General features: G+C 36.2%; 1 protein-coding gene across 2 annotated transcripts in view; it reads right to left on the reverse strand.

The window, feature by feature from the left end:
- rasp (protein-cysteine N-palmitoyltransferase Rasp) overlaps positions 1-23,959 on the reverse strand; it is a 50,143-nt gene that overhangs the window by 16,708 nt on the left and 9,476 nt on the right. Inside the window, exons 1-10 of one of the 2 annotated variants that reach the window (XM_071677315.1) lie at positions 22,912-23,016; positions 21,190-21,364; positions 19,835-20,004; positions 14,934-15,128; positions 11,978-12,199; positions 9,370-9,488; positions 7,196-7,296; positions 6,442-6,580; positions 3,244-3,445; positions 424-568 (exon numbers count right to left, since the gene is read on the reverse strand). In XM_071677315.1, the coding sequence (XP_071533416.1) occupies positions 424-568; positions 3,244-3,445; positions 6,442-6,580; positions 7,196-7,296; positions 9,370-9,488; positions 11,978-12,199; positions 14,934-15,128; positions 19,835-20,004; positions 21,190-21,361 (1,465 nt within the window). In that variant the 5' untranslated portion in view covers positions 21,362-21,364; positions 22,912-23,016. Of the gene's footprint in view, positions 1-423; positions 569-3,243; positions 3,446-6,441; positions 6,581-7,195; positions 7,297-9,369; positions 9,489-11,977; positions 12,200-14,933; positions 15,129-19,834; positions 20,005-21,189; positions 21,365-22,911; positions 23,017-23,959 lie in introns of those variants that run through there. The other variant, XM_071677317.1, reaches the window with a different exon arrangement.

A 23,959-nucleotide genomic window follows, 5' to 3' on the forward strand; every position in this document is an offset into this window, starting at 1 on the left:
TTGGGGAATACCTTAACAAAACAAAGGAACAATGGCCATACTTACACACATTCGCTCTCTAGCTGTCACTTACAAATACTTAAACCAGAACCTGTCATCCACATCCAAGCTACGAAGACTACCCAATGGTTTACCTTGTCCATTTCATATGCCCTGGCATAGAGCACTGCCAGATTGTTGCTCCAAATATGCACATCAATCCAATTCATTCTATTCACTGCATTTCTTCCACCCCTCTGAATGTTTAGGACCCAGTACTCCAAAACCTATTTTCACTCAATCCTTCCATCTCCTTGGTCTCCCTTTTCCTCCCTTCACCTCTGATACTTAAATTATCTAAGTCAATCTTTCCTCAATCTTCTTTATATATCCAAACCATTTCAGTTTCAAAACGTGAATAATGAGACAGAATAAAAAACAAACCTGAGATAAATATTCTGTCTCCTATGACTAAGGCATTGTCAAGATTGGAAAGAAATATGACAAGAGCAGTGAGGGATGGCACATACAGGCACACGGCCACTAATCCATGAAGCCTTCTTTGCCATGACCCTGGGAACCACCGGCTCTGAAAACATAGGCTAACTGTAAAAATCAACAAGTTAAATTATTATTAAAAATTCAAAGAGCAATTCTAATGTTTAGTATGGATTCACTTCCTTACCATTCTGAAAAAAAAAAAATAAGATGCATGTGGTCAAAGATATACAGAAAAGGACTCTCTGTGATGTAGGTTCCTGATCCTATCTATATTAGTAAGCTGTGAACATTAGTAAAAAGCTTATGGAAAAAGCCAGTTGGTTCCAGTGACTTTTGAGCCCCTCTCTAACAAAAACTAAAGTCAAGCAGTGTTTCAGTGAAATGTATCTGTAATACTGTAACTACTATTCCTTGTACATACCATAAATGCATAATCAAGATAATATGTCATCCATTAACATTGTTTTCATATTCACTCCTAAAGTGGCTGGAGGCAACATCAGTGGTTGCCTCTAGATGTTCCTTGAAAAACTTAGAAATCTTCAACTGTTATTTAGCCTCCTGTCTTCCATAACAATCATACAGTGCTTTCAGTGCAACAAATCTCCCTAGCACCCTTAGCAATGGACCTGGAGTTCAAGACAGCAGCCTTATCTTCATGTCCTGGTGCTTTCTCTTGAGTAGAGAGGGCCCTGATTGATCCAAGCTTATCTATGTGTTTTGGAGATCAATAAACATTTACACATCATTGAACTGCAATTATTCTATGTGAAGGATGTGGTGGTATAATAAAGCTGGGGCTCCAAGTACTGCAAAATTAATTCCCAAAAGATAACCATGAGCACATTTGATCCACCTCCTATATAGGGAAAAGCAGCTGAAGATAATGCCTTCTTGCAAGTACCTGAAACATGATTGTCAAAATGGCAGGACTAGCAAATAGCACTCACTGCACATCTTGCTTGTGAAGGATGAATAATACTATTTCAATCTGCTACCTAACATATTCCATAATCGTCACTCCTGGTCCATCTGGGAGTGACATCAGCCATACATCAAATTTTCTTTCAAATGTTTCTGTGGTTGTTCCATGTCTGTTTCTTATTCCTCCCAGTATCACAGTGGAAAACCTTTCCATTTTTATCCTGAGCTCTAGGAGAAAAACTGTAGAAGGTGGTGTCAGAGTTTGGGAGTTTGTGTAAAAGAAGAGTATTAAGAGCAAATATGGGTAAAAGCAGGGATCTTTATGTATAGCAGTGCAAAGGGACAGATGTATATTTACATTTGACATATTCTTAGTGCTTCTATGTATAATTTCAGACTAAATAGTTATGTATCTATCTTGCTGAAATGCTATCAGATCAAGTACATAATTTATGATGCCCTCAATTTGCTGCCAAGTATAAACCATCATATATCTTTCCTTTTTTCCTTCCGAGATGCAGAGTTTGGGTACTTTCAACTTTTCACAATATTTCAAAAGTTTCAGTCCTTTGAACTTGCTTGTGACAGGTTTCTGAATTCTTTCTAAATCATTCATAAGTTTGACTAGTGACCATATGATGCATCAGTATTCTATTCTGCTTCTTTTCTTTTCTTTCAAACTATTCACCATTTCGCGCATTAGCAAGATAGCGTTAAGAACAGAGGACTGGGCCTCTGAGGGAATATCCTCACCTGGCCCCCTTCTCTGTTCCTTCTTTTGGAAAATTAAAAAAAAACAAGAGGGGAGGATTTCCAGCCCCCCGCTCTCTCCCCTTTTAGTCGCCTTCTACGACACGCAGGGAATACGTGGGAAGTATTCTTTCTCCCCATCCCCAGGGATAAAATTCTGCTTCTAATGTATACATAAAAAATCACTAATTGATTTGTATCTCACAAACTGGTGAAATACATTTAAGTTCATATCCCACTTGCCCATAAATATATGGCTTGTAAACAAAAGCATGCATGACATATGCCATGATTAGTGTTAAGTACCTGCTTCTCCATCATTAACTGCCTCTAAAACTGGTGTAACCATTTCGGTAAGTTTGCAGGGAATGTTAAAGGTACAAACGGGCATCATTCTCGATGTGAAATTAGAGGTAATTAATAGGTTTGATATGGCAGGAAACTCTTGGCTAAAGTATTCATATTCAGAAAAAATTATAATGGAAGGAAGTTACACACTTAAACAATTAGAAAAGAATGTGAGCCAAAACTGTGATTAGTATGAAAGGAAGACTGCTTCAGGGTTCAAAGTATCCAGAGATTGCTTGGTACTTTTCCTAAAATGAAATGCTGGAGGAGATTTTAAGCTTAAGCCCTAGCCAGTGTGTTATCTCTCTCCCAACTAGTAACCCTAACTTCACACTATCACACTGAATTACAACCTCAAGTTCTCCTCACATCTGGTTAGTTTTCATTAAATATCTATAATGAATCATAAGAAAGCATCATAAGCTGTTTTTTAACTACTTTATTTCATGTATATTTGATACTTAAAAGTAAAATATGGAAAAACTATGGTCAGAAACATAACCCCCCTTATATAATGAGTTTAAACTGCCCTACTTATAATGATTCAATTTGTGACAGCATTTTCAAGAACTTAACCTAGTGACATCCCAGTGATGGTGATAAATTCCCCATTTTAGGTTTTCATCTGATGAACATGAAGTTGATGAATATTAAAGCAAATGTAAGGCTTACAGAAGTAAGGCAGAGGACATAAATGACAAAAAAAATCCTTATATCAAACACTTTACAAAAATAACTTACCTCAAATGCTTCATATGCTGGAAAGTGAGATATGTAGTCCCCCAATTTCTCAGCAACAATACCAAAAAAGTTAATCATTGCCCACCAAAAAACTTGGGTAGACACTCCATGCCACACGTATACAAACGTAAATACAAGAGCTGTTCCTTGTAACTGTCTTGTCAAACTCATGTCTGATCCAACCCAAGGTATGTAAATATGTCTGAAAGGAAAAAAAAACATTAAAGAAGTTAACTACAGTCACTTTTGTTTTTGTAAATATGGTTTTGACTAGTTGTGAAAAATAAATTTTTCTATGAACAACATTCATGTATAAAACTAATAATTCTTGACATGATACAAAGCTAAATCCCTCTTTTAATTAAAAGAGGCAATCTACATCTCATGGCTTATTCATGCTGTTACTATAAAGCAACAGAGAAGCTGAGAGCCTGATGGCAGTGGTGCACAGAATAAACCTGAAGCACATCAGCTATCCTAGTCCAAAGAGGATATGGGCTATTAAAACACCTATTCAGTAAAATGCACTTAACTGCATGCAACCAAGCAATGTGACTGATTGCTGATCAAGGTAAGACCAACCTACCCATACCTAAATATATGACCATTAACAACTTTGCCAAAACCATCATGATGGTTACTCTGAAAAGACCTCAGCAGTTCTTGAACTCTGGTATAAAAACTGAAGGCCTCAGTATATTTTGATTTGTTAGGTGCATCTCGGTGTACATCGACTGTATTTTGGCATATGACTTAATGCTAAATCACAGTAACTAAATGTACATACATCAAATATTCTACATTTATCTAGGGGCTAATAAAAACCCAGTTTCCAGTGATAATATATTGGAACTCCATTAATGCAGATTTTGTGGAGTACCCCAAAGAGTAGGGCACAAGATGTTTTACTGTACAAGCTTGAAGAAGAGGGATCTTATGACCTATCCTTTAAAGATTATAAACCTCAGAACCTCATAAAAGGAAATCAAAGAGGGCTGCTCTGGATCTCATAAGGATTTATTGGTTCCCACCCTCTGTTGTAGTAAAGTTCTCAAAAGAATGTCTTGAGACACCATGCTAAATGGAATTCATTATTAATATAAATTGCATACATCTTCTCTATACATGTTACATTAGTAACTTTGAAAAATGTAAAAGACCCTCCACATAAGTGCACACTGAAAATGCCTCATTGTATCTATAATGTGACTTAGTCATCAATCTGACTTTACTCCTAGTATTTAGAAACGGTTTGATTTGTGAAAGATTCTCCTAAGCCTAAATTAGGCAAGCTGAAGACTTCTGGAATAAGAATTCGTTGGTTGTGTTGAAGCATGTAAAGAGTTCATTAATAAAAGGAATAAAGATCTAACGAAATTGAAAAGAAAAAAGAAGCTTGAAAGGAAAAGCTGAACCTTCCAGAAAATAGTGATATACAAAGGTCAAAAGTGTAATGAAAAAGTAAAATGGTGTGTTTCAGCAAATGTTCAACACACAAGGAACTTGAAAAAAGAATGAATGACAATATACTAAAAAAAAACTTTCCAAAACAGAAAGCAGACAATGATAATAGGCTTGTGTAAGATGCAAGGGATGCATGGGAGACTGTTTATGACAAAGGATGAAATCTGTTAGAGATGGACTGAGAAAAATTATTGGGAATTATGGCATAAGAGACATGAGTACTGATATGATACAATTAGAGGTCAAAAGATTATGTAGTACACAGGAGGTAAGAAAACCAGTAATAACCCTAAAAAATAGAAAAACTGTAGTAGTAAATGAAGTAGTTAGTTAGATGGTGAAGAATGGACTTGAAGCTACAGCAGAATGGATTTTCAAAGTGGGTATAACAGTACAAACAAGCAGGAAAGTACCTTATACCTGGATAAAAACTAACTGTTCTATCTATCTATATCTCTGATGCCCACTCCCTTTAGGAACTCCCTCTAGGGGGATGCCAAGGTAAGTCTCCATAAATGTTGTACTCCAGTAGGGATTCTTAGCCTTTGGTGCCTCACCTTTAACAGGCCACTGTTAACTCTACTGCATTGTTTTTTGAGGTTCCTATCTAGTGCTCCAACCAACTACTAACTAATGCTTCTGCCTCACGTTCCACTCTACTACTTCTACCAAATGCTTCTGTCTACTACTTCTAACTAATGCTTTTACCTAATTCTTTCACTTTACAATGGTAAAGAAAAGAAAATCCACTGTAGGAAATGTATAGAAATAGTCCTTAGGATAGCTGGCAAGATATATGGTAGATATGTGATTATGCTAAATTCATGAACCTTATGCAGATTAAGTGAAATGTGGATTCAGTTGGGAAAGAGGGTATGTACACAAGATCTTTACACTTATGCACATAATAGAGAGAGTCATATAGAAAAAGATTATGCATACAACAGCCACTGACTAAGAAAAGGCATGTAACATTAGAGAAGATCCAGAAAATTGTGACTCTATGATATGCATGAAAGACTTGTGACTGCTCTTACCTACAAGTCATTATAATGTAAGTTGTGCTTGTAATAAGCAAATGATGATATGAGTTATAAAATGTAGGAGTGTAATATCAATCATGGTTCTGTTCTGTTTTCAGAGATGAAGCATTACATGAGATTTGAATGACACTGTAATGAAGTGCTGAATCAGGATGAAAGGTGAAAGTGCTGTTGTATGCAGATGATACTGTTCCTTTGGGTGAATCACAGGACAAGTTGAATACAATGGTAAGTCACTTGACTGTGTGAAGGAAAAGGATTTTAACATTAAATGTAAGGAAAAGCTGGATTCTTGTTTTTGAAACTGACAGACTATCACCATGCAAAGACAGTTATAATAAAGAAGAATCAGAAGTTGGAAATGAATCAGAGTATTTGGGAGTGATGATTAGCGAGGACGTTAATCTGAAAGCTGGAACTGAGAGAGGAGTCATGCTGATGAGAAGACTTGGACGACTAAAAGTTCTGGTGAATTGTTGGACTCTGCCTGTTTGTGGTTACACTGTGAGTGAAAAGTCACCTTCAACAAGGTTGTATAATTGGATCAAGATATCAAAGGAATTCTCACTCCAAGGGGTCTACCCTTTTCCCCTTTTCTTTGCTATTTATTGCAGTGCAGATTGGGAGCTGTAGAAGCACAAATAATTACCATGAAAAATCACAGTGAAAAGGCAGGATTCACTGAACTTACTTGAGCATAAAACGGTAAAGCCCATGATCAAAATATCGCCACACATCTGAGAATCTGTAAGTCATGAGAGTGCAGCGAGGATGTCTTGGGGGATCATAGCCTTCTACTCTAGCTAGCACAGATGGCAACCCATATAACACTGTAAAGAGAAATTCAATTATAAAAGCTAATATATTAAGATCAGGGTTTGTTACAAAACAAAACTACTGATGAACTCTAGGAAGTAAGGCCCAAACTGATGTGGGTGAAAATTAAGGAGGATTTTGAAAGGTGGGTGATTGTTAGTGCTTATGAACCTACATGAAAAGTGAGTGAGGGGGAGGGGCAAGTGCTCTAAGGGACCTGAGTGAATGCACCCACAATTTTGACATGGGAAACTGAGGAACAGTGATGGATGATGTGGCAGTTGAGGTTTTAACTGGGGGATATGGGGTACCCACAGAATGAAAATGGTGAACAGCTTATGATCTCTGATGGTAAAAGAAAAATATGGAAACTATGCTATAAATATTGTAATGAAAATAATAATCTATAATATAATCAATTTATGAATATACTGGAAAGATTCCTGTTAAAATTTCAAAACATTTGGAGCTTCTATTCCATCAACAGCACACAACACCTGAGATCTACCTTCATGCACTCATAACAATGGAAACAATTACTATGCTATTAAAGCAACATACTCCCAATGGGGATGATAACAAGTAATCTAGAGTTAAAAAACTCTTGCTGATAAAAGAAATTAACTTACCAACATACTTCAACTGCAGAAAGGCAGTGAGAAAGTAAACAAACCCAGCCATAGACCAGGATGTCATCTTTTTCACAAGCTCTGGCATGAAGTGCAGCGAGCTGTGGATTAAGTAGTTATTGAAAATGTAATTCAAGAAATATACCAGCATTGCATTAAAAGATATAAATTCCTAGATGCAATTAGAATTTCACAGGTAAAAAAATCTTGATATATACAGATATACAGTTTAACTTTCTTTAGTTTTTGGGATAAGCAATAAGAATTATAATACTAACCATCTACTAATATTAATCTAATGCCCTGATTCTAAAGACAAACTCATGGGTAAGAGGACAGAAAAACATACCTTAACAATTTCTCTAAAGCTATTCTTTAACCATCTATTTCACTAGAGCATCACCAATAACTTTATCTACAACTTTGCAAAAGCTTTATATCAACTGCTTGCTTTCTAATATAAGTGTTTATAAAACAAAATAACTGAAAGTATCCTGCATATCTGAAGCATTTCTATTAAAAACAAAATAAGATGGATAAGATTTTGTTATAACACGTCTAGAGCTTGTAGATGAAACTGTAAGCTATACTTCATTATTCTCCATTATAAATGTGAAAGTTCTGTGAGATGAAAAAAAAACTTCTCTATCTCTGGCAAAGCATTGTGGGTATCAAAGGAAGAACTTGCATGATGAGGTAATTAAATCAACATTTTTCCCCTGAAATGAGGTTTATCACTAGGTTTACCTCCCTTCAGCCACCAAACAGCACATAGGGCCAATAGATGCTCATTCACAGATCTCAAAGATCAAGCAGCAACTGACCCAGGCCACTTATGTCAAATTATGGAGGAATTAATCTTTTGGCTGTGTCCTCACCTCTAGAATGTACTTGTCAGGAATCAAGAGTTGATCTTTCAGAAAATAATGAAGGGAAGCAAGGAAATGAAAAGTAAATGGAATCTAAAGACTGCCTACGGTAGGAAAATTGGTTTAAGCCTTCAAAACCAGCACTGATCACCTGATGATAGAGTCCTATGGGGATCTGAGATCTTACTAAAAAAGGAGGGACTTATGAAAAATAAAAAATGGAAAAACTCAAAAAGGGCCTCACCTGAATGACTTCTAACACCTATTCTGGATCATCCTCTCCTGTGAGTGGCATATAGAAGCCTGGGAGAACGACTTCCCTTATCAATCTTCCTTGAGACCAATAAAATACTCTATTTTATCTGGACATACCAGATAATGTTCCTTTGAGATAATTTTGAAGAATATGAAAACAGGCTTATTACTACATCTAACAGACCAATTTTCAGCAAAAATCTTGGGTTTGTATTATAGTCTTACCTATTAAAGATGAACTTCATACTTCAGTAGATTTCTGTGATCAAACACCTTATGAATTTTTCATCAGCAGATTGTTCTGTTTAAAGATTGCATGAATTTTACCTGCGATTCTTTTTGGTCCCAAAGCTATCAGGAACAGAGTTCTCAAAAGAGGACATTTCAAGACCATATTGATATTGCCTGTAAGGCTCTCAGATGAATAAAGATCCAGGCCCTTCAACAGTTCCCATCTGGGACAAGATAGGGAGGATACAGGCTTCCTTCAAGAAAACTGAAAGAATCTCAACAATTTACCCCACAAAGGGTTACAAACATTATTAAGTACCACAGCCAAAGGTTCCTGTAAAGCACTCTTACATGAAGCAAAAATGTTGCTGGCTAAATTAAAGGGTGTGTGTTTTAAAATTTCATATCAGGGCTGAGCATCTGTATTAGCAGTAATAAGACTGCCATAATGCAATTTCATCCATATACGATCAGCTAGCATGCTTGTCAATAATGTACATATTTTCTGTTGCTTTCAAGTTTAATTTATCTTAGACTCTGTTTTCTTCCACTTTAGCATTCCTTAAATAAGGCTGATGACTGTAAAGACTCATAATGATTATCCATTTTTATGATTACTAGTGCACTATCATGCTAGCCTCAAGTTTCAGTTGTTTTACTGAGGACATCTCATCAAAAATTCATGTGAAAGTGGATTTGCCACGGGCACTGATGTGTGTAAAAAATAAGCATAACACCACAAACACCAAGGACAATTTATAGATACTCCTACAATAATAAATATTATTACACAAATTAAAGATTGGGTCAAATACTTACTGTGCATAAAAATGGAATAACAAGACTTGAGTGAAGCCCATCCACCACAAAAATCTCAGGACTTGCAGCAACACACCAACTAATCTCCTTAAAGTCCATATTCGATATGGTTCTGAAAGCTGAAAAAAATTCATTCCTTTAATCCACCATGGATGAACATTAGGATACAATCACTTAACAGAGAAAGAAAAATACATACCATGTACTAAATGTAAGCAGTTATTGATACATCATATGTGAATAATATCACTCAAGTCTGATCTATATATCATTTATCATATTCTTTATGCCCATTTCCAAAATGAAGATTGGGTATATAAAGGTTTACACTGTTTTGCTATGCGTTCCCCATGGTTTCCTAAAGATGTAAGGCAAACCACCAAGCAAATGCACAAGTATAAAATGTGAAAATTCTTCAAACCAAACACCTAGTCCACACATCATGTACCACTCCTGAAGCCATATCTCTCAATCCTAATCAAATCACTGGTCAACAAAACTGAACTTTTCTTTCTCATCAAGGATACACTAACTTTTTTAGACTTATTTCCAAAGCAGATTATGAATTTTTAGTCCACTTCAGTACTTTCCAGTACTTTTTAACTTCAACTATAGCTAAATGTTGCATGGGGGAAGATAAAATGATATGATTTGTACCAGTTCAAACATTTAAATGCAGAAATTCAATATTCCTAGGTAAAGGGTATAGAAAGAAGATTTTATCCAGAAGGACAAGCTAAAAATGTTGAGCTTTTAACCTTCTAAAAGTGTTTAGCTTTGGACCTCCTATGGTGCTCTGATTCAGGTTCGTCCCTGTTTAACATCCAGCAGTAACTTGCAAGCATTCCTTCACTCCAGAAACCCTGGTATCGATGCTCCACCACTCTGATGTCCTGATAGAAGTGCTCTCCTTGTTCGTCAGACATTGCTACAAGGTTCTCTGCAAAAACATCCAGATGTGAATGAAGGAAATGCACCTTCAATGACATCCTACATCCCACGGCAGCATAGGATTTCAGGAATCTTTTCACACCACCTTCAAAATCCAGAGATCTTATGTTTCCCAGGAAATTTTCACATAGCCAACCAAAAGAGTTCCAGGTCTCCAATTCCAAGTCATCAAGATGTATGCTGAAATTATGGTCTCAGTTCCTTTACCTGCAGATCAACAAAGATGCCTTCTTTCAATTTGGCCTCAGTGATCTTTGGAAATTTTCCACTACATTCTTGAATCCCTCTGAGTTTCTCTTGGCTAGTGTTTTCACAAATTGCTTCATGAGACCAAGCTTAATGTGAAGAGGAGGAAGAAAATTTTGTGGATCAACCAGAGGCTTATCCTGGACACTCAAAGATCCTGGCTCATATGATCTTTGCTGAGGCCAGTCCAACTCCATATAATGCCTGGAAGTTGCTTGACTATCTCAGAGGCATAAAAAACAGCAATGGTTCATGAATCCTGACTGCATTCCCATCAGCATGCTGATCACTTTCAAGTCGCACATAGTTTCCAGTTGTAATTTTTGTATTCATAGCATCTTGGAGTGACAGCATGTTCTCATAACACTCTTTCATGTGCAATGAATGCCCTTCAGGAACGGAAGGTTTCTTGTTCCCATTGTGAAGCAGCATGACTTTCAGACTTTGATGAGCTGAAGAACAAGTGCCACTGAGAGGGATATTGCTCTTGGGATAAGCAGTGGAATAATAAGTCACTGTTGTTGCAAAAACAGAGCAGCCCATCCACAGAAAAATGATTAGTAAGAGTCTGACTCCTTTTTCTGGAACAAATTATGCAAGTGTCCTTCTTGAGCAGATATTTTTCTTTTAGAAGAGATGCTAAAAGTTCACCTTTATCTTTTGGCTGTGCCAAAACTCTCATGAAAAGCAGACATGATACAAGAAAACGGATTGCTATTTCGAAATCAGCATCTAAAACTACATCAAGTACACCACACCACAAGCCATGTGTGATGAAAATCAGTTGTTGACCAGTGTAATCTGTGTATGCCACCACCCAATCAGTCATCACTCTCCTACACCCTAACAAGTATACTCACAGACTCATACCTCTGTATGTTCCTCTTGCCCTTACATCAGGGGACTATACATTCATTTTGCATTTCACCTTGAGCCATATAGGCATAAAACAGCCTCACTAATTAATCAATGACAGTGTCACCCCCTTTTCATGAGAAATTCAACTGCAACCCCATTCAATCCTAACAGTTTGCCAAACTAACAGTGTCATCCCCTTTCTTAAGAAATTCAAATGTTCCCATCCAATTCTACCAGTTTGCAAAATTTCATCATTGACAAAGCTTTCATGACCTCCTCTCTTTATGCCGTGGTATTTGCCAAGACTCTCACTCGGTATTCCACTTTGTCCTACACTCTCTGGTCCTTCTCTATCAGAACTTTGTGGTGACCAAACTTATGGGGAATAATCTAGTTTTGGTCTTACATATGTTGTGAATAGTTTACCAAAAATGTCCTTATCCACAAATTCTTCAAAACAAACACCTGGTTCACACATCATTTACCACTCCTGGGGCCTCATTTCTCCTCCCTAATCAAATTATATAAATATAGCTCTTAAATGACAACATACCCCAGCCTGAAAGTCAGTGAACGGCATATATGGCCCAGTACAGAGAAATGGAAGGTAGAGACAGTATCCAAGTAGCATTGTCAGCAATGGTGCAGGTTGCAGCTGACCATCAGGATCTGTGTCGCAGATTTCAAGGCTGAAGCTCAGACTTCGCAAGATGATCCAAGCTACCATCACTGAAACTTTATATTCACCTTCATGAATCTCTTCCAGCCAGGATTCCTGCATGGACACCAAAGAGAAATAAATCCTTCATTAAAGTGCAAACACTAACCCTCACTGTCAGTACAGGAGATGGCATGTATCTTGTCTATAGACTAATGGATTAAATTAAAGATTACATATTTAGACTATTTTCAGCTACTCTGAATAGCATCCTCCTTAAAAAACTTACTTAATATCATAACTACAAAGTATCCAAAGATACACATGCCATGGCCAACTCTGCCTCCACCTGGCATCAACCTAAGACTTCTTGGATGTGAATGTAAAGCTTTACCCTGTACTATGGAGACCCTTTTGTAAATATATCTGTTGGTATAAAAGAATCAGACTGTTATCTACAACCATCTAATGATATGACTCACATAATTTTTCATAAGTAGGAAAACAGGGAAGATTCAAATGACTACTCCAGTGTAACAGTCAGTGATGCACATCCCCTACATACAAGCATGTGCTGAAAAATTTCCAACAACAAAACATATATATATATATATATATATATATATATATATATATATATATATATATATATATATATATATACACCTTATCCAAGAAACAAGACCCACACCTAGATCCATCTTCCTTCCCTTATTTAACTACACAACCTTAAGACAAGACAGACAACAAAAGGAAAAAGAAGAGGACTTGTTACACATGTATACCATAGAATTCATTCACCAACACCACTTAACACAAAAGACATTACGAAGTGAAAACTCTCTTGAAATATTATTCATTAAAACTAAACAACATAATGTTAACTAAAACATAATCAACACATAGCTATCCTCACCACCTGCCCTCTCATATACACTCCTTTACTACAAAACTTGACAAACACCCAACACCTATTTATGTGAAGATTTCAACAACCATCATCCTGCTTGGTTCAATATTCAGATCCAAGATCCTTTGGTGTGAACTTCTCATAATCAACTAAATTTTTTCAACATCACCCGATACAAACAGATTGCCATACTTCCAACCCATCACCTCCAGCAGCCAACTTCAAGAGATTACCTTTTGCACTCCAACATTGCACACAAGAACCACCTAAAGCACACTAAACAAACCCTCTTCTGAGCATTTAACTAACCAAATAACACTTCACGGTGCCAATCCTACTTACAGAGCCACTATAGAAATTTACCCAAACTATAGAAATAGCAGATTGGCCAGGATTCACAAGGCACTGAAATATCCAAGCTCCAAACCTCTATCTCAGGGAATTTCCTATCTTTAGACCATGCCATCTCATGTTTCATTAACACCATCAACCAAGAGAGCAGATTGCACATAAGATAATATAACCCAAACTTCTCTCTACAAGTAGCAGACCTCAGAAAAAAAGGAATCTGGAGAAATAATCATCATCAACATAAACCAAGGTACACATCCAAATTCTCAACAATTCAATCCCAACATAATTACTGAAAAGCTAGTAGCAAATTTGTATTCCTTCTTTAACATGGATCAACCACAAAACCAACAGCATACAAATCTGGCAAACAAATGCAAAAATTTGTACCTCCCAAACACTCTGGCCCCTACACATGAAGTACTCCTAAACCAAACCAACATCACTTCTCCCTAACAACACACAAACTCAATAAACACTACTAAATAATAAGCAAAGAACTTTCAAAACCCCTAAAACAGGAAAACCATGAAAAGCCTAGACAAAATCCACCCTAAAACAATTGCTCACCCTCCTTTCTTTCCCAATGACACTTACAACTCAATTAAATCATTAAAGAACTCTCCAGTAACAGGCCCTGACAACATCAAATTTCTGTATAAAATACTGCAGCAATCAATCCCACTACAAGGGCTTATTATTATGCAACAAAATTTCAAACATCTGGAAACTTGCTAACACAGTAGCCTCCCTAAAATTCTCCAAACTAACCAACTCCCATATCTCCTATCCTTTTTCCTTTTATCACTGATGTCTTCAGTATCCAAACTCCATGAAAACTGATCTACAGCAGCCAACCAAAATATCCCACTCTCATGTGACCACACTGCACTTTTTGCAGATAAAGCTGCTGCTTCTAACTTGAAAGATGTGTACCCATTACAATGAAAAACAGTGTTAACAATTAATACTTTGCAGCTTCATCTAAAGTTTTAACCTGTAAGAAAAAGGACTTTTTTACACTTGGATGTCATCACTTACTAATGTAATTACATTTCAGGGAACTCCTGAATGGGAAGCAAGATATCATTACTTGAAAATGAGCCTACTCATGGAGCAACTCCAAAAAAATGTTAGATTTCATCACCTACATCTAACTGACTTTATTTCAGCATCATCATTAGCATCATTAGCATTATATCATTTCACCTCTGAATTGGTCAAACAATGACTTTTCATGCACAGCTCTTGACACACTTCCCATGCCTCTGGCCAATATGTACCCTCACTATAGATTTTGTGAAAATAGGACTGCTCTTCATGGGGTTGCTCTAATATAATACATCCTTTATAATTACTTTACAAAATATATGAGTGCAAAAAATAAATGTTTTAAGATTCTGTACCAAGTGAAAGCTGGTAGGTTTGCAATAAGGTGATCTGGGTGAAAAATATAACAAGATATCCTGGAGGCTTAGAACCACATTAAAAACCTTACTCAGACAGCACTGATCACATATCCATTGAAAAACACACACATCAAATATGTTAGCAGAACAAAAATAAAACAACAATCTATAAAAGCCTTACCATATAGCTTAAAAAAAACTGTGTGTTGAAGAGTATGAGAATGAGGCACCAAGTAAGCCAGATGATGAGCTTCAAACGTGTCAGCAAGACCACAAACATAACGGATGGTACCACAAAGCACAGTGCTGTTCCCACTCTTCCAATCAGAGGCACGGTTACACAAACACTGAAGGCTATGTAGAAGCTACATAAATGCTGAAATAACAAAATTATGTAAAGCAACAAATAACCAGAGAAGCAAATTATTGAAACATGAAGTATATGAATTACAACAATATCTACACACACTGCATTTATGGTAGAAATGGAAAGTTGAAGCCATGTATTTTAAATGAGATTCTAATGGTATTATGCAGGCTGAGCCAATGTTCCTACCATCTAAATTCTGCTGGCACTGTATATATACAGAATATTTGTACAAAAGTTACATATAAAACACTAATCAATTGTATGAATAATTCATACTGATCACAGATCAAAATATAATCAAAATAATATTTCCATCAATATACAATGTATATGAAATAAATATTAAAACATGTGGTGGTAACACTGGACAACAGCTTGTCTGTGGGGTTTATAAGGATAAAATTAATGTAGCTTATCTATCATTCGGTAAAGCAATAAAAAAAATCAATACAACTTGAAAAAGTGGCATTTCAAAGCCACAGAGAGCAAACTTGACCATTAGGTTGGAAGGTTAACTATGGGGAAACAGAATGAAAGATGTAGTTAAATGCAGATGATGCCGAGTTGTTAGCTTAATGAAGGAGAAGTGTTGGACAGAATGGTGGGCCAGTTCAACGATGTACATAAAAGAAGATACTGCGAGTGAATGAAAATACAGGTAAGACACTATTCATTTGTAAATGAAGTCAAGTCATATTAATAATAGTAAGATCAGTTTAAATGATGAAGAACTGAAAGTTGTGTTTGAGTTTAAATGTTGAGGAGTGAAATTCAGAGAAAATTGTACCAGGAAGGATTGAATTAAAATTAATCATGCAAGTGAGAAAAATTGGAGGTACACTGGTAAGCTCAGGTGAATGAAAAAAATATAAGCATACAGTGTGCAAGAAGCCCAAATAAAGGAGTTCTCATCTTAATACTGAAGTATAGCTGCGAAACCCAAGTGTATATAGTTCACGACCGGTTGAATGTACGAGCAGTGGAGATGGATTATTTGTGTAGTATAGCTAGAAATAGTAGGAAAGCTATAATGATGGTTAAACATGTGAGCGTCATATGACATGAAGAAGTAATTAGACAGGTACATGGATGAAAATACGAGAAAGTCACATGACCTGAAGAAGTAATTAGACAGGTACATAGATGAAAGTCTTTTAAGACAGTAATGTCATTTAGAAAATATGGCATGAGACAAGCTGGTCAAAAAGATATACTGTGGCACAGTAGAAGGTGCACAGAATAAAGGTATGTACTGGAAGAAATAGATAAAGATAGTAAGAGAAATTATTTGACCTAAGTATATTTCAGATACAGATGTTAAACGAATGATTGGGGACCAGATGCAATGGAAAAACTTACAGTAAAAAAGTGGTCTGAATGGAGACTTTGGTCTGAAATGACTAGTCAACATAGTATATATGATGAAAATTAAAATTTTTTTATGAGTGGAAATCACTTTAAAACACTGGGTACAGGTTGAAAATGTGTGTAAGTGGTGTTGTATAGGCTATCTGAACCTGATCCACCCTACTAAAATGGAAAAGGTGTAATGACAATAGGTAGTTGGGTAATTGGGTAAGTGCTAATCACTCAACTCCTTTGGGTAACATCACTCCAACAATAGTGCACTCTAACATAAAATATAATTGGTAAAGGAACTTATCTGGTGTGGGGCTGGCATTGTTGTGCCATTAGGGAGCAATGTGGCTGACATTATCTCTGTCTTTAATTCCTTTGTAACATGGACCATATAATAATGCAAAATGAAAGAATTCACTGTTTGTAAGTATCATATATCTACTTAAAAATCACTCTGTGTTAATACAATGGGAAAGAAAGCTCAAATTAGCAAATATTAACCAAGGTGTGATAAATCTAATAACCTGTATGCCACCAAGTAAAACATACAAAAATGGATATTCACTGGACTGAAAATAAATTCATATCTTCTCAAATCTTAGTAAATATTTTCCCAAAGCAATTCTGGGAATCAGTCTGAATTTCAAAACTGTCCACCAGATGAAATAATGATCGAACAAGCAAACTTTGATCACTCAAGCTACAATCAGAAAAACACCATTATGTGAACTTAGATAATCAAACATTACTTACTGACAATATCCAGTACTATTCACCTGAATTTCATTATCTTCCTGTAGCTGGGAATGTTAATTCTCATAACTATATAAGCTAGAGAGCTTAGAGTAAATATACAGTGTATAAATTGAATGAGGCTGTGAGGTTGGTTCTCACTGAAAAATATGTAGCTTTGAGAAGCAGCAAAGACATAACAACTCATATACATTACTACAAAACAGACTTCAGTAAATGATGCTCCACCACAGAACAAACATAACATGAAGGAGCTCCGGTTAAAATGAAAGTGGTTTGAATCTCCTTGATTTGAGCTCTAGCACATCTTTTAAGGAAAAGTAAAGCCTATGAAGAAAACAAAGCTCATTCTGAGAGATTATGTGCTCATTCTTACATTTTCCATAAAACTATAGGTGATCGGGCAGTGAAAAGCATGCCCCATTTATGATCACCTCAGATGAATGGCATGATAATAGCTATGGGGAAAAAGTAAGTGGAAAGAATCAACCTGAACTCTATAGGTGTTTCTAGACATTCTTATATGGAGAAAGGTTCAAGGAAGACAGAATAACAAAAAATGAAAGAGATTTCCACAGCTTCACTATAAAGGATAGGAGGCATCTCAACCATCAATCTTCATGCAGCTGGTCTCCATTCAAAAGCTATGGGAAGCAGCAGTCAAATGCATGCTAGAGGTCCAGGTACTAATGAGATCAGTGACCAAAATATGATCTGAAGAACAAAGAGAAGGAAGTAACATCATAGTGGATGGAAAGGGGTGAATAAAGATGAGTCATAGCTGGAAAGTTATTTCAGTTAACATAGAAGTGGATGAAGAAATACCCAATAAATGTGAGCAGCATTCCATAAAGGGATCAAAGAAGCCCTTATAGGTATGCAACAGCTTCTCATAAGAAAAATAACTGCAGCACCTACAAATATCCCTGGCTTTTGAGGAGCTTTTGTAATGTTCACTATGTGGGGTTTCCAAGCTGAATGGAGGATATCATTATGCTCAGGTTTATATGCTGACATGTGGATGAGGGTGGAATTTTTTCAAATGAAATGTCTGAGAACAATATGGGGTGTGAAGTGATTTCATCAAGTTAACAGTAAAAGGATAAGTGAGGGGTGTGGTAATAAAAAGTGTGTGGTTGGGAGAGCTTAAGAGAGCGTGCTGAAATGGTTTGAACATATGGAGAGAATGAATGAAGAGAGGTTAACAAAGAGAATATATGTACCAGAAGTTGGGCAAACAAGGGGATTAGGTAGACCAAATTGGAGATGGAACGATAGAGTGAAAAAGATTTTGAGTGATCAGGGCCTGGGCATGCAGGAGGGTGAAAGGAAAGCACAGGATAGAGTGAATCAGCATGTGAATTGGCCGTGATAAACAATGAAAAGGTCTGTGGGACCTGTCTGCAGATAGGGAGCTGTGGTTTCGGTTCATTGCACATGACAGCTAGAGAATGACTGTGAGTAAACGTGGCCTTTCTCTGTCTGTTCTAGGCAATACCTCACTAAAGCAGGAAATGGAGATCAAGTAAGAAAAAATCTGTAATACAACAGGGTTGAATGGTGGTGTTTCCATGATAAGAATGAAAAATGTGAGTTTTAGACAGAGATACATGAAAAATCTGCATTTTTGCACTATTGAATTTAATAAGGTTACTGATTCCACATTCCATATGTTACAAAGGTCAGAATTAAGAAAGGTTATACGTTCAATGCAAGAAAAGATCAAGTATCTGTGTGAAGAAAGAAGGGAAACATGAGCTGAAACATGTAAAGTGATATCATGTTGGTGGTAGATGAAATATCATTATTTATAAAGTGAAAAAAGAAGGTATGAAATAAGGAGGAACCCTAAAGTAAACCAGCATTGTGAAGGTAATGGAAAGACATCAATGCATGAACAACTAACTTAATAAATGAGCAGAGATAACTATGCATCAGAAAAGCAAAAAAAGCCAAAGGAAGATAGTTCATTAAGGAAAGACTTATCTACATAACATCAAATGCTTTAGAAATGCCCACAGCCACAACATAAGATTTACTAAAATTTTTATAGGAGATCCAGAGGTAAGTGTCAGAAGATAGATCACCATTGGAATTTGCACTAAAAATCCCAGAGTGATGATCAGAAAGAAAGGAATGAGGTCCAGCAGGTTCAAGAAAATGGCAGTGACTTTCAAAACAGCATATACAACTCATATGATAGAAAAACAGCAATAGTTGGAAGAATTAGGACAGTCAACTTTACAAAAGATGGGCTTTACCAAGCCATACTTTCAAGAAAACGGGAAGGTTTGAGTCTTTAGACAGAGACATAACTGACAGGCAAGGGTCAAAGCTAGGTTGGAGTCACACTCCTTGGGAACAAAAGGAGGTATGCCATTAAGTCCATAAATACTGTCAACCTGTAATGCACATTTAATCATGAGTATTTGAGTCTACTTGGTAATGGTTAAGTGAAGGCTGAAAGTAATCTGATAAATACCGATAACAATAGTAATTGTTTTAATCAGGACATGCATTATTTCACATTGCAAATGTGATCAGTATTACTTCAACTAAAGCTTGGTGTGTATGGCACAAATTTTAAATCTACCTCTCACCTGTGGGAAAAATTTTCTAATAAGCTGTGCTAAAACAACATGCAGCAAGCCCCATGGAGCATAGCTGAGCATTATGGGTATCCAAACAAACCACTCCAGATCAGTCTGGTCTTGCCGAGTCCCAAACCAACTGTCATGCATGGGGGTGACTGGTAGGTATTGTCCCCATCCTGTTACAAAACAAGCACAGTATTACAGGATTAATAATTCCAATGAAAATCATGAGAAAATGTATGATGAAGAAAGCATAATGTAAAAAGATTAAAATATTTGTATCCTAAAAGGATTACTGTGAAAGTGTGATATAATGTTCCAAATGTCTCATTTGTTAGGTGAGGATTTTATCATTCATAATTCTTGTCTCAGTACAAAAAAGGCACAATCCATGGGCACAGATGCCTACATCAATGACAGATCTGCTGGGGTAAAGATATCAGCCATTCTTCAAGGGTGACAGGCCTGCTTTTTAAAGAAAGGGAGATAGTATGAATTAGTAAAACACAGGTGGAAACTGAAAAGAGTTCTAATCTAGGTATAGAAGGCCTCACAGTGAATCATTCATTCCTCGATATGCTAATGGTCACAACATGTGTGGGCTCTTGGATACTGTATGACTGAGTCGAAGATGGGGACACACACAAGTCAAAGATGGAAACACGCAAGCAGTGAAATACTGAGAGCAGAAGCCAAAACAATGCTGTGTTGAATAAGTAGTAACATTTAAAAGAGAATTAACATTGCTGTGATGAATAAGGAGGATCAAGTTATGAATAGGGAGGGGAAGCTGGTGAAGTAAACTATTTTTGACATATCATGAGAGTGGGTGAAAAGCCTAAAGATAAAAGTTTCAATAGTACTCCATATAGTAGTGGATCAACACTCTGTAAAGATTAAATGGTTGCCTGAAGCAGAAACAAAAAAATCCACACAACTAAAATTGATATTTCAATTATATGGAGCTTCAATGAATGACTAAACTTAAGTATGCTGATATAGTTGAGAAGTTATACAACATTACAGAGAAAAATCAAAAGGAACTAGGTTTAGATGCACTGAATTTGCCCAGATTACACCTGCTCCTCTGATGAATGTTTTCCAGGTACAAATCAAGTGAAGCAAAGTAAATAAAATGAAACGGGGAAGAAACTATTAATATGCAAACAGATAGGTCAATACCTTCCTCTTGTCGAGTACTGTGTCATGAGACACTTTCTATCTAATCTTTAGTGACTTCAAAAGTCTGCTTTCCTATAAAATACTAATCTTCCTCATTCTGGTTTTATCATTAAGAAAGGTATTGCTAGCATGATGCTACTATGAATTGAGAAGATATCAATAAGGTAAAAAAAACTTACTTTGAGAAGTACGATAAAATCTGTAGAGACTATAAAAGCACCCACTCCAAAAGGAGATGAAGTAAAAAGTAAGCTCTATCCATGAGAGTGTAGGAAACAATTGATTGACATTCTTGGGATGCTGCCACTTCTGACGATCTCGATCTCGCAGGATTTCTGATGTTGCTGACATTTGCTGGAAGAGAAACAGACTTTAGTATTCAGTAAAGCCTAAGGTGATGAAAACTGCAAATGAGTCCATATAAATTTATACATGAAATTCTACACAGATTTCTCTAAATGAAGACTTCCACAAAGTTTACAAAGATCGCAGAGATAATCATACCATGACCTATTATCAACTGCATAGAGGAAACTAATTTTCAAAAACACAGTGAAACATAGTAAAAAAAAAAAAAAACTTATATGCAGCCTCATATCACATAAATCACTATAATAAGCTAATGAAAAGAAACTTTTGTAAAATCAAATTTGCTGTTATAGGATAACAATCCTCAAGTTAGACTTCAACATACAAATGATAACTGACAAAAGCTGATGTGATACTGCCTTTGAAGCAAGAGCTAAAGATTAGGGTGAGCCAGATATTTCCACACTTTGGATATATATATGGGTGAAGGACACTAAACAGCCACACTGGCAAGTATACAGGGATGTCTAGAGAGTTATGAAGTTGATCAAACATTAAACGAAAAATAGCTACAGTAATACAATAGCTGACATACTGCGCAATAATGGGTGTGGCTGGTACCAGGACATTTAATATAAATCTTGACTGCTAAAGAGGGTAAGAATGGTTTACATTGGTTCCATAGATTTTCTATAAATGTATCATATACTTTAACTTTGATCAACCTACACTATCTCTCATCTCTCATGTAAATAACTCAATCAGTGTCCTATTATTTAACACTATTCAACAAAATGCAATGATCAAAATCATGCTCTATCACTGTTCTCAAAACATTAAACTAGCACTGAAAGACAAAATTACACAATATCCAAAGTTCACGGAAATACTATGGTAAACTAGACTTTATCAATGCTAGCAGCAACTAAATGAAAAAGACACCACGACATCCATAAAATTTTCATACAGCAACGAAAATGACGTAAATCTAGAGTTGATAAGGTTTTCATAATTCTTTCCATTTCGAAAACTTTTGCACTTGCATTTACCCCTATGTAATCCCTTATCAATATAGCCCTTCCCGACGCCCCACATGTTGCTACCCAAGTCTAAATCAATTCTAAACAAGTGTAGGGAGACCAGTGGCATACGTTTCTACCACATCAGTATTATCTCAAAAGTACCCCTGAACTGAAACTAAACTCGATCTTCATCTGAATTTCACGAGATTATCTACATCACAACGGCCAGTGGCTTGGAATATGTGCTGTATATTAAATTTTTCTTTGGAATATATTCACTTCCCCTATTGTATAACTTTATTGAAACACAGTTGACATGCTTAAAATCTTCAAACCAGTCAGGCGGGGTGACAATACACGACATCATTGACAGAGTCCATAACAACAGAATTACCAATGATGTCAACAACTTCAAAATTCTCCTCCTCGCTCCCCTCAAAGCCCGTTGACTTTTAATCTTATTCTACTGATATTAAAGCTTTACATTTCACTTCCACCACAGAAATGGGTAGGAAACGACTAATTCTGTTCAGATGATGCATATGTGGACAGAAATAGAGCGTAACTTACTTATTCTGAGCGAGATAAGACCGCTGTATTCGACTACAACAGATTGTTTGTTGTTTCTCAAGTGCCAGTGAGGGGCGTCGTTAAACAAAGATTGTTTCCTACTCGGCTCGTTTTCCTTTGCAATTTTCCGGCTTGTTATTCTAACATAGATTTTACGATGTAGACAACATTCTATTTTCATAAAAAAAATCAATTCTCTTGTCTTAGAAGACATGGCTTAGTTTGGATATATCTTTTTAGATGTATTGAGGAATATAGTCTGATTGACAAAGATTTCCCCTCATCTAACATTTTCCTTTGATATTCGTTCAGTGTCTGAAAGGTACATAAGTTCCTAAGTAATGATTATCCTGTGGAGATTGAAAATCTACGTATATCTATACATTTTCTGTACTGTGATGTATAAGACACTCAACCTTGACCAATGCATGAAATTTGATGTTCAACATAAGGTGTATAATCGTTCGTCGCATGAACTAACTAGTAATATATAAAAACAATATCCATTACGGTAATCCATTTTTGCCGTTTTCCCACGAAAGAATCCTGTAAAGAGATTCCTCATGACTGGCAAAATACATTAGGCATCAGGTGTGATCACCATATTGCATAACATTAGACGTTTCCCCTCCTATTATGATCGTATTTTTGTTCATTTAGGTTGGACACGATGAAGTCTAGCTTGCCAATCCCATGAGCGCCACGTAGGTTTACGGTAAAGTGCCACATTCCGCCAGTATAGCATCTCTCACCATCTCTTTACTTTCAGCTAATACCCATTATATTGTTAACATAATACTCGCGAATCGTGTTCCTAATAAATATGTCCTGGCGCAAGCCGTTCACTCTCTATACTTCGTAGTAACTGGCAAAAAAAAAAAGTCGATATTTGTAACAAACTTTTCACCTATATCTTCTATCATAAACTGCAAGAGAATCTAATTTGACTGACTTATCTCGCTCATTTATGCTTTACACGTGAAAACATATCTATTACATCTTATGAAAACCAGTTTCAACAATGATTTAAAATCTCATTGAATCTGCA

Source organism: Panulirus ornatus, chromosome 25, assembly GCF_036320965.1.
Source record: "Panulirus ornatus isolate Po-2019 chromosome 25, ASM3632096v1, whole genome shotgun sequence".
In the NCBI taxonomy this organism is placed as follows: Eukaryota; Metazoa; Arthropoda; class Malacostraca; order Decapoda; family Palinuridae; genus Panulirus; species Panulirus ornatus.